Source organism: Dendrobates tinctorius, unplaced genomic scaffold (assembly GCF_039654945.1).
Source record: "Dendrobates tinctorius isolate UK_male_01 unplaced genomic scaffold, ASM3965494v1 ptg000015l, whole genome shotgun sequence".
NCBI classification, from domain to species: domain Eukaryota; kingdom Metazoa; phylum Chordata; class Amphibia; order Anura; family Dendrobatidae; genus Dendrobates; species Dendrobates tinctorius.
Genome location: NW_027361683.1, coordinates 41549200 through 41561504, shown reverse-complemented (window position 1 = coordinate 41561504; position 12305 = coordinate 41549200). Strand labels below are relative to the sequence as shown.

The 12305-nt window shown below is 42.5% G+C and overlaps 1 protein-coding gene across 6 annotated transcripts in view; it reads left to right on the top strand.

Moving 5' to 3' along the window:
- Positions 1 to 12305, top strand: part of WDTC1 (WD and tetratricopeptide repeats 1) — a 76057-nt gene that overhangs the window by 23016 nt on the left and 40736 nt on the right. For all 6 annotated transcript variants that reach the window (XM_073563995.1, XM_073563997.1, XM_073563996.1 and 3 more), the window contains 4 exons: positions 10352 to 10463; positions 10805 to 10992; positions 11079 to 11261; positions 11352 to 11443. In XM_073563995.1, coding sequence (XP_073420096.1) covers positions 10352 to 10463; positions 10805 to 10992; positions 11079 to 11261; positions 11352 to 11443 — 575 coding nt within the window. The remainder of the gene's footprint in view (positions 1 to 10351; positions 10464 to 10804; positions 10993 to 11078; positions 11262 to 11351; positions 11444 to 12305) is intronic.

Genomic DNA, 12305 nt, shown 5'->3' with positions numbered 1-12305 from the left:
TAACCCCTATATACAGTTAGGGCCGGCGATATGGTTAAATAGGCAATTGCCCAGTGCCCATCGTTTCTATTCCAAGGTTAAGAATGCTTAACTTCCTTTAGTGACATCACGGTCATATCACCATCATGTCACCAAAAGTTTTTTAACTGCTGGAGTTGAGGAACTGAAGAGGAAACAAGCTGGGATTTACCGTACGTGCAGCGTGTGTATATGTATATGCAGTGTGTGTTTATATACGTGTTTCTGTATTTGTGTATATGTATATGCAGTGTGTGTTTATATACGTGTGTGTATGTATATTTGCGTGATGACATGATTACATATGTATTAATGTTTTTTTTTTTTTTTCAAAAAATAAATGTGAACTGTTGTTTATTGTGAAAGAATAAGATATTCCCTTAAAGTAAGCCCTAAGCTATCTTTCAGAGCAAAAAATAATATACCATAAAACCCTGTCTATTGTGAATTCGCTTTCTGGCCTACCTCTGGTTACTAGTGAAGGTAGTGGAGCTGGTTATATTGACAGAGGGGTCACGAGTTCTCTTTCTGGGCTCCCTCTGGTGGTTACTGGAGGTAATGTAGCTGATCTGATTAACAGAGGCTTGCCACCTGATAATGAGGAGGGCGATTGGAGATCTGGGGTTTCTGACTGGATAAAAGACAGCCAACTCCCTCTATCCCTGCTGGTGGTTTTTTCCTGCCTCCTCTTAGTTTCGAGCTCAGTCTCTGCATGCTCAGCTAAGTGTTCTTTTGCTATTGTTCACTGTTATGAATGGGTCACCGAGGAGAAAAAAGCAAAACAAGCTAAGCCACAGAAAACCAGAGTGGTTGGTAACTATGCAGATTGCAGATCCCTGATCTTACCACACAACTAGCAGTAGCCGTGGAGCGTGCCTACGATGAACCTAGACGCCTCGTCACGGCCGGAGGACTACAGAAGCCTAAAGCAAGAAAAGGGAAAACTAACTGCCCCAGAGCAGACCCCAAAGGAATAGAAAGCCCCCACACATGTATTGACGGTGAAACAAGATGAAGGCACAAACACAGGCAGGAAAATAGGCTGAGCAAATAATGGGGCCCAAACTAACTAGACAGGAAAGGAAAGGGAAGACACTGTCTGCAACCTGCAAAAAACCCTACAAAAATAATGTCCAACACTTCTGATAGCAAAATTAACCCTGAAGTCACTAGACTTCTCCCACTATATCAGCACTCTGAAATATTCTGAGACAGAGCAAAAAGAGACCGAACTAGTAAGGGACAAAAAGCCAATTGGCAAAATACTGATAAATAAGAGTGGAAATTCAGCTCAGCCCCCAGCCGGGGCTGGCAGACCACACAAAAAACTGAATAGACCAACAAAATCAAGTGTGAACATTAGCAGAAAAACTTAGCTTTAGATGACTGGAACAGAACTGAAAACCAAGAGCTGACAAGCCAGAAGGAATCACCAGCAACTGAATAGGGCGTCGGCTGTCTTAAATCCAATCTGAGAATCCTGAGGTCCAATCGTCAATTCATTCTCAGGTGGCAGATCTCCACCGATCAAACCAGCTGCACCACCTCCCGTCACCACCAGAGTCCAGAAGGGGAACTCACAACTGGTGAACCAGAGAATGAACTCACAACAGTACCCCCCCTTGAGGAGGGGTCATCGAACCCTCATCCACGCCACCAGGCCGATCAGGATGGGCCCGGTGAAAAGCATGAACCAATCTATTGGCATGAATATCGGAGGCAGAGACCCAAGAATTATCCTCCTTACCATAACCTTCCATTTGACCAAATACTGGAGTCTCCGTCTAACCAAACGAGAATCCAATATTTTCTCTACTTCATATTCCACATTGCCTTCGACCAACACAGGGTCAGGAGGTGCTGCCATAGGAACCACTGGCTCAACAAACCTCTTCAACAGAGATTTGTGAAATACGTTATGGATCTTGAACGCAACTGGAAGAGCCAATCGAAATGAAACAGGATTAAGAATTTCCAAAATCTTATAAGGACCAATAAATCTTGGCTTAAATTTAGGAGATGCAACCTTCATAGGAATATTCTTAGACGACAACCAAACCATATCACCCACTTTAAACCGGGGACCAATGGTCCTATGCCGGTTGGAAAATCACTGGGCCTTTTCCTGAGCGAGTGACAACTTATCCACCACTTGGTCCCATATCTGCTGCATTCTCTTAACCACAGTGTCCACACCTGGGCAGGACGAAGATTCCACTTGCCCTGAAGAGAATCGAGGATAAAACCCAAAATTACAGAAAAAGGGTGACATCAAAGTGGCAGAACTAGCTCTATTGTTCAGTGCAAATTCAGCCAATGGCAAAAATGAGACCCAATCATTCTGATCAGCAGATATAAAACATCTCAAATAAGACTCCAAGGTCTGGTTTGTTCTCTCAGTCTGTCCATTGGTCTGGGGATGAAACGCGGAGGAGAAGGATAACTGAATTCCCAGATTGGAACAAAAGGCTTTCCAGAATCTGGAAACAAACTGGACTCCTCTGTCGGACACAATGTTCTCAGGAATCCCATGTAACCCAACCACCTGTTGTAAAAACAAGGGCACCAACTCAGCACAAGATGGCAACTTTGGGAGTGGTACAAGATAGACCATCTTCGAAAATCTATCACAAATCACCCAGATAAGTCATTCTCTGAGAGACAGGAAGATCAGAAATAAAATCCATTGAGATATGGGTCCATGGCCTCTTGGGCACCGGCAAGGACATCAGCAACCCACTAGAACGAGAACAGGGTTTAGACCGAGAACAAGTCTCACAGGACTGTACAAAATTCCTGACGTCACGAGATAAGGCAGGCCACCAAAAGGACCGACTCGCCAAATCTCTGGTACCAAAAATACCTGGATGACCAGCCAAGCGGAGCAATGAATTTCAGACATCACTCTCTTTCTCCACTGGTCAGAAACATACAATTTTCCCATAGGGCAATGCTCAGGTTTATCCTCCTGAAATTCCTCCAGGGCGCGTCTCAAATCGGGCGAAATGGCAGAAAGAACTACCCCCTCACCTAGGATGGTAGTAGGCTCGATCACACTAAGAGAATCGGCAAAGAAACTCCTAGAAAGGGCGTCTGCCTTAACATTCTTAGTGCCCGGAAGAAAAGAGACCACAAAATTAAAACGCGTGAAAAACAAGGCCCATCTAGCCTGTCTAGAATTCAAGCGTTTGGCCGACTCCAGATAAATCAAATTCTTGTGATCGGTGAGGACCACAACTTGATGTCTAGCTCCCTCCAACCAATGACTCCACTCCTCAAATGCCCACTTCATGGCCAACAATTCCCGATTCCCCACGTCATAGTTGGGTTCAGATGGGGAGAACTTTCGAGAAAAGAAGGCACAGGGATTCATCTTAGAAGTCACAGGGTCTTTTTGGGACAAAACAGCTCCTGCACCAATCTCAGAAGCATCTACCTCCACCTGAAATGAAAGTGAGACATCAGGTTGCCGTAAAACTGGAGCTGAAGTAAATCTCTGCTTAAGCTCCTGAAATGCTGAGATAGCCTCAGGGGACCAATTCAGCACATCAGCGCCCTTCTTGGTCAGATCAGTCAGTGGTTTGACAATACCAGAAAAATTACCTATAAATTTACGATAGAAATTAGCAAAACCCAAAAACTTCTGGAGGGCCTTCAAAGAAGTAGGCTGAACCCAATCATAAATGGCCTGTACGTTGGCCGAGTCCATTTCAATAGTTGATGGAGATAAGATAAATCCCAAAAATGAAATCCTCTGTACACCAAAGCGGCATTTCGATCCCTTAACAAACAGGGAATTCTCCCTCAAAATCCGGAACACAGTCCGGACGTGTTCCACATGAGAATCCCAATCACTAGAAAAGATCAAAATATCATCCAGATAGATGATCAAAAGCTTATCCACAAAGTCACGGAAAATATCATTCATAAAGGACTGGAAGACAGAAGGGGCATTAGTGAGCCCAAAAGGCATCACCAGGTACTCAAAATGTCCCTCCGGAGTATTAAACGCCGTCTTCCATTCATCTCCGTGCTTGATGCGAATAAGATTATACGTCCCCTGAGGTCAAGCTTAGTAAACCAGCAGGCACTCTTAACTCTGGAGAATAAATCAGACATCAGAGGTAACGGGTACTGATATTTAACTGTCATCTTGTTAAGGGAACGATAATCAATACACGGTCTTAATGAACCATCTTTCTTGGCCACAAAGAAAAACCCAGCACCTAAAGGTGACGAGGATCATCTAATATGACCCTTCTCCAATGACTCCTTAATATAGGATCGCATGGCATCATGTTCGGGTACTGATAAGTTGAAAAGCCGACCCTTGGGAAATTTACACCCAGGCATGAACTCAATTGCTCAGTCATAACTCCTATTAGGAGGCAAAGACGCAGACTTGCTCTCACTAAATACATCAGAAAAATCGGTTAGATAATCAGGAATATCATGAGACTGAGGAGAGGTGGAGAAAACAGGAGCGTCCCTAAGAACACACTGACAACCCCAACTCACCACAGACCCAGATTTCCAATCCAAAACTGGATTATGAGTTTGCAACCAAGGAAAACCCAGAACAATAGTATCATGCAAATTATGCAGCACCAAAAATTTACAATTTTCTGGGTGGTCTGGGTCAACCTGCATCGTCACCTGGGTCCAAAACTGAGGTTTATTCTCCGCCAAAGGAGTAGCATCAATACCCCTCAAAGGAATTGGCGTCCGCAGAGGCGCCATGGAAAAACCACAACGTTTAGCAAAGTCCAAATCCATCAGATTCAACGCTGCTCCTGAATCCACAAAAGCCTTCGTGGAAAATGTAGATAAGGAGCATATCAGAGTAATTGCCAAAAGAAACTTAGGTTGTATACTGCCCACAGCAAATGTGTGTGCAAAACGTTTCTCTCATTTTGGGGAGACAGAAATAGTATGTGAGACGTCTCCACAGAAAAAACACAGCTTATTACGCCTTCTAAACTCCTGACATTGCGCCCTAGACAAAACTCTATCACATTGCATAGGTTCAGACATTTGTCCAAAAGATGGCAACTCCTCTCGTGTAGTTTTGCGTTCACGCAAACGCTGATCAATTTTGAATGGCTAATAACATAGAATCGTCAAGACCAGAGGGAACAGGAAATCCCACCATAGTATCTTTTACGGTTTCTGACAAACCCTTCCGAAAGAGAGCTGCCAAGGCACCATCATTCCAGGTAGTAAGGACCGCCCACTTTCGGAATTTTTGACAGTATAACTCTGCAGAATCCTGACCCTGGTTCAATGCCAATAGGGCTTTCTCAGCTTGATCAATAGCATTAGGATCATCATACAACAACCCCAAGGCTTGAAAAAATGCATCCACATTAGTCAGAGTAGGATCTTCAGGTGTCAAAGAAAACGCCCAATCCTGGGGATCGCCGCGCAGCAAAGAGATGACAATTTTAACCTGCTGTGCAGAGCTCCCCGATGAATTAGGCTTCAAGGCAAGAAATAATTTACAATTATTCTTAAAATTCAAAAATTTAGACCGATCCCCAAAAAACACATCAGGAGTAGGGATCCTTGGTTCAGCAGCATGTGAATGAGCGAGATAGGCGGAAATTCCCCGCACTTCAGCAGTGAGCTGCTCCACACGATCAGACAATTGCTTAATCTCCATTAAAAAAAAAAAAAATCCTCCTACGGCCCCAGAGAAAAAGAGGAAAAAATATACATCTAAAAAAAAAAAAATTCTGACACTTTTTTTTTTTTTTTTTTTTTTTTTTACAATTCTTTCCTGCTTTTGAGTATCCTAGAATCTGCGGTATGGCTGGTGATTCTGTTATGAATGGGTCACCGAGGAGAAAAAAGCAAAACAAGCTAAGCCACAGAAAACCAGAGTGGTTGGTAACTATGCAGATTGCAGATCCCTGATCTTACCACACAACTAGCAGTAGCCGTGGAGCGTGCCTACGATGCTCCTAGACGCCTCGTCACGGCCGGAGGACTACATAAGCCTAAAGCAAGAAAAGGGAAAACTAACTGCCCCATAGCAGACCCCAAAGGAATAGATAGCCACCACACATGTATTGATGGTGAAACAAGATGAAGGCACAAACACAGGCAGGAAAATAGGCTGAGCAAATGATGGGGACCAAACTAACTAGACAGGAAAGGAAAGACACTGTCTGCAACCTGCAAAAAACCCTACATAAATCATGTCCAACACTTCTGATAGCAAAATTTACCCTGAAGTCACTAGACTTCTCCCACTATATCAGCACTCTGAAATATTCTGAGACAGAGCAAAAAGAGACCGAACTAGTAAGGGGCAAAAAGCCAATTGGCAAAATACTGATAAATAAGAGTGGAAATTCAGCTTAGCCCCCAGCCAGGGCTGGCAGACCACACAAAAAACTGAATAGACCAACAAAATCAAGTGTGAACATTAGCAGAAAAACTTAGCTTTAGATGACTGGAACAGAGCTGAAAACCAAGAGCTGACAAGCCAGAAGGAATCACCAGCAACTGAATAGGGCGTCGGCTGTCTTAAATCCAATCTGAGAATCCTGAGATCCAATCGTCATCCTCATTCTCAGCTGGCAGATCTCCACCAATCAAACAAGCCGCACCACCTCCCGTCACCACTAGAGGGAGTCCAGAAGGGGAACTCACAACTGGTGAACCAGAGAATGAACTCACAACAGTTCACATTTGATCTGGTTTTGTCTATTTCAGTTTTGTGTGGTCAGCCAGCCCTGGCTGGGGCTGTGCTGAATCTCCATTCATGTGTTACTGCTTGTGCCAGTTTGTTTTTGTCCCTTATTAGATTGGCCTCTTTTTGCTCTGCTTTCAGAATATACCAGAGTGCTGATATAGTGGGCGAAGTCGTGCGACTTCAGTATTTTTCTATCAGACGTGTTGGACATTTTTTGTAGGGTTTTTTGCGTGATTGCAGACAGTTGTCCTGTCTAGTTAGTGTGGGCCCCATCGTTTGCTCAGTCTATTTTCCTACCTGCGTTTGTGTTTTCATCTTGTCTCACCGACAATATATGTTTGGGGACTATCTATTCCTTTGGGGTCTGCTCTGGGGCAGTTTAGATTTCCCCTTTCTTGCTTTAGGCTTATTTAGCTCTCCGGCTGTGTCGAGGCATCTAGGATCATCGTAGGTACGCTCCACGGCTACTGCTAGTTGTGTGGATAGGATCAGGGGTCTGCAATCCGCTTAGATACCAACCTCTCTGGTTTTCTGTGGCTTAGCTTGGTCTTGCTTTCCTCCTCGGTGACCCAATCATAACACTTGTCATATTTTTGGGGGAAGCACGGTAGTAGGTGGTGTTTGATTAATATCTATTTCCTGGAATACTTTTTCTTTAAATGTAATTTGGCTGGGTTCAGACCATGTCTGAGTCTCAGCTCTTGTCTCTGCTGGAATTTTAGACAGAAACCTGTGCCGGACTCAGGAACGAGGTATCAGATATGGTCTAAATACTGGAGTGTCTATATTTTTAATTTTTTTTTTTTTTTTTGGTAGGCAAAAGATTAGCTGTAATTTTATAAAACCTCTGCTATAGTGACATGCAAGGCTTCATGCAGTTTGGTGAGCACTGTGTCCCGGCATTTGTCAGCGCTCCTTGGCTGTGTATAGAGTTCCTAACATACAGTTGTGCTCAAAAGTTTACATACCCCGTTTGAATTTTTGCTTTCTTGGCCTTTTTTCAGAGAATATGAAATGAATGATAACACCAAAACTTTTTCTCCACTTATGGTTAGTGGTTGGGTGAAGCCATTTTGTTTTCTCTTTTTAAATCGTAATGAAAACCGTACCGGTTTGAAGGATCAGTCGAGCATTGTTGCTTGGCTATTTCTGTAATTCACATGGCTAAGCATATCATTCCTTTTACATATTGGAAGTTCAATGAACAAGTATAATCCAGGTATGAGAGTGCTGCATCTTTTTGAATGGTTAGAGCAGCCAGAAGCCTAAATGATGGCAACCATTCCCCCATCTCAGTTAGAACTGTATTCTAGAATGAAGTACATACGTAGCACTGGATCTTACTGCATTATCATGCAATAAGTGTGAATTCTTTACATTCTGGACACATAGAACACCTTTTTTGATTCTCAGAGTTTTATAGTCTGCTTTATTGAAGCAATACATTCCTCCATTAAATTTGTTAGGTTTACTTCTGCTAGTAAAGATGTGAGTCCACCTCTTGCATTGTTAGAGGGGTATCATAAGTTATCCCTATGTCCATCCTTCTTCTGCCACCCTAGTCAGTATACTGAGAAATGGTGCAGTAGGACTTTTACTTAGGTACTTTTCAATGGAATATATGTATGTACATACAGTGCCTTGCGAAAGTATTTGGCCCCCTGGAACTTTTCAACCTTTTCTCACATACCATGCTTCAAACATAAAGATACCAACACGTGGGACACAATTGTGAAGTTGAACGAAATTTATTGGTTATTTTAAATTTTTGTGGAAATCCAAAAACTGAAAAGTGGAGCGTGCAATATTATTCGGCCCCTTTAACTTAATACTTTGTTGCGCCACCTTTTGCTGCAATTACAGCTGCAACTTGCTTGAGGTATGTCTCTATCAGTTTTGAACATCGAGAGACTGAAATTCTTGCCCATTCTTCCTTGGCAAACAGCTCGAGCTCAGTGAGGTTTGATGGAGATCGTCTGTGAACAGCAGTTTTCAGCTCTTTCCACAGATTCTCGATTGGATTCAGTTCTGGACTTTGACTTGGCCAATCTAACGCCTGGATACGTTTATTTGTGAACCATTCCATTGTAGATTTTGCTTTATGTTAAGGGATCATTGTCTTGTTGGAAGACAAATCTCCATCCCAGTCTCAGGTCTTTTGCAGACTCCAACAGGTTTTCTTCAAGAATGGTCCTGTATTTGGCTCCATCCATCTTCACATCAATTTTAACCATCTTCCCTGTCCCTGCTGGAGAAAAGCAGGCCCAAACTATGATGCTGCCACCACCATGTTTGACAGTGGGGATGGTGTGTTCAGGGTGATGAGCTGCGTTGCCTTTACGCCAAACATATCGTTTGGCATTGTTGCCAAAAAGTTTGATTTTGGTTTCATCTGACCAGAGCACCTTCTTCCACGTGTTTGGTGTGTCTCCCAGGTGGCTTGTTGCAAACTTTAAATGATACTTTTTATGGATATCTTTGAGAAAAGGCTTTCTTCTTGCCACTCTTCCATAAAGGCCAGATTTGTGCAGTAAACGACTGATTGTTGTCCTATGGACAGACTGTCCCACCTCAGCTGTAGATCTCTGCAGTTCATCCAGAGTGATTATGGGCCGCTTTGCTGCATCTTTGGTCAGTCTTCTCCTTGTTTGAGATGAAAGTTTAGAGGGACGGCCTGGTCTTGGTAGATTTGCAGTGGTATGATACGCCTTCCATTTCAATATGATCGCTTGCACAGTGCTCCTTGGGATGTTTAAAGTTTTGGAAATTATTTTGTATCCAAATCCGGCTTTAAACTTCTCCACAACAGTATCACGGACCTGTCTTTTGTGTTCCTTAGTCTTCATGATGCTCTCTGTACTTCAAACAGAACCCTGAGACTATCACAGAGCAGGTGCATTTATACGGAGACTTGATTACACACAGGTGGATTATATTTATCATCATTAGTCATTTTTGACAATGGATCATTCAGAGATCCACAATGAACTTCTGGAGTGAGTTGCTGCACTGAAATTAAATGGGCCGAATAATATTGCACGCCCCACTTTTCAGTTTTCGAATTTCCACAAGAATTTAAAATAACCAATAAATTTCCTTCAACTTCACAATTGTGTCCCACTTGTTGTTGATTCTTCAACAAAAATTTACATTTGGTATCTTTATGTTTGAAGCATGATATGTGGGAAAAGGTTGAAAAGATCCAGAGGGCCGAATACTTTTGCAAGGCACTGTAATACCTTTTAGTAATCAATTATAAATAAAAAGTAACATTAACAATAACCATTGTAATTGTTTTTTTGTGAATTTACCTGCCAAGGTTCTGCTACATGTGTCTCTCCGTTTGCTGCCCATTGCAGTGGACATGACTGTGTTTTCTCACGGTTCTAGCACTCCACAGCCACACACAGACAATGCTGAGTTCCCCACTGTTCTGGACCCTGACCTCAGTGGATCTTATTTTGCTGTGCTTTTGTATTTTCCGGTTAGGGAACCATTCTAGCTTCTAATATAACGTGCTTTATTGTCCTTTCTGCATGCGTGCACTTCTATGTAATGCTGGGTTGGAATAAATGTTGATATGCCCTCTTCCGCTATTTAATAAGCTTCTCTTCTTCCCTGTTTTCTGTCCAGTTTGCTGGCCTCTGGCTCAGATGATCAGCATATGATGCTGTGGGATCCTTTTCGACACAAGAAATTGTTATCAATGCACACAGGTCACACTGCCAACATCTTTTCCGTTAAGGTGAGCAGCATGCAATTAATTTTTAGTGGTGGGTGTCGATGTATACATATGGTTAATGTGGCCACTTGGCACATCTCATCGTAGTGAGTTATCAGTAGTTTACAAAGAACTGCAGATCATTCTGTTATCCCTTGAACACAACATCTGATAATCTAAAAAGTCTGATAATCTAGCACAAAACTTTTTGTAATTCGGATTTTCACAATCTCTGAAGTAGTACAGTAAATGTGGAAACTTTTCTGGTTAATGAACACACCGTTCTCTGTGACCGCTCAATAACGAGGAATAAAGGCATATTACTGCAGAGAATTCTTCTATATTCTCTTTCTCTTCTCTATCAGTTCCTTCCACACACTGGAGATCGCATCTTGATTACTGGAGCAGCAGATGCCAAGGTTCATGTTCATGATGTTAATTCAAAGGAAACACTCCATGTTTTTTCTGAACATACTAACCGAGTGAAACGAGTTGCCACTGCCCCAATGTGGCCGAACACTTTCTGGAGTGCAGCAGAGGATGGCTTGATCCGGTGAGAAACCTCTGCTGAGATTGGAGAGTATGACCATATTTAATGTAACTAGATGGTCATATGTGTGTTGTCGTCTTCTTCTTCAGGCAGTATGACTTAAGAGAGAGCAGCACACACTCTGATGTTTTGGTAGATTTAACTGAATACTGTGGCGAATCGGTGGAAGCAAAATGTGTAAGCATCAGCCCCCAGGATAATAACTGCTTGGCGGTAGGAGCCAGTGGGCCTTTTGTGAGACTGTATGATATCCGCATGATCCATAGTCACCGGTGAGTGATGGCTGGTTAGGATTGGTAGTTCACAGACTATTGCTCATAGCAGAGATACGTAGATTACCTTAACTATATTCTTAACTACAGAAAGAATCTCCAGCAGACACAATCTGGGCTTCACACTTTTTGTTCAAGACAGAGACCAATTCCTGAAGGAGCAGCACAGTATTATGTGGCAGGTGAGATTCTATTTCCCTGTGGTTTGTAAAGACGCTGAAATAAAGGGGCTTTAATTAGTTTTTGGCAACCTATCTGGGGAGTGATGGAAAACTAGTCTGTAATGACCCAAACACACCCCTACTGATTTAATCCAAATTTACACCAGCAAAGAGAACTGAAGAGCACATCAAAAGTTATGCCAAAAAAACATAACAAATGTATTTCACGATTTAAAATATACATTTCACTAACAAAATGGGGCATCCTGACCATTTAGAAACATGAGTTTCCCCTATCTACCATTCCGTATGAGTGGGCTGAAGAGAAACCAAGAGCAGACCACATATGAACACGTTATATCAGAGAAGTCCAGTTATCGCTTGGCTCACTCTCCATTTTTCTTCTGTCCCAATTGTCTGCTCACTTTTATGGAACATCTGACATGAGACCCCCATTCTTGTTATTGGTGAGGAGTCTGGCAGTGAAAGGGAAGGTGCAGCGATTTTTTATTTTTGTATTAATATTGATTATATCAATTATTTTGATACAAAATGAATTGTAGTCTTTTGACATGTATTTATTTTTTTGCAGCTGCAGGGGGGCTGTCATTGTTATTTGCTGGTGTGGAAGTGTCCAAGTATGACACTTACACTCCACAAATATGCCAGCCACTGTACATAGGAGACTGTCTGATCGCTTCTCCTATATGTGTCTGCCTCCGATGTGACCATGATATTTATTCCTATCATGTATGACACAGTCTTCTGAGCCATGTATCTAATCCAGTGTCACATGATAGGATTAGATAGATAGCTGCAGTCCTCATGATAAGATTAGATACATGGACTATGTCACACATGATAGGATTAGACACACAGACTG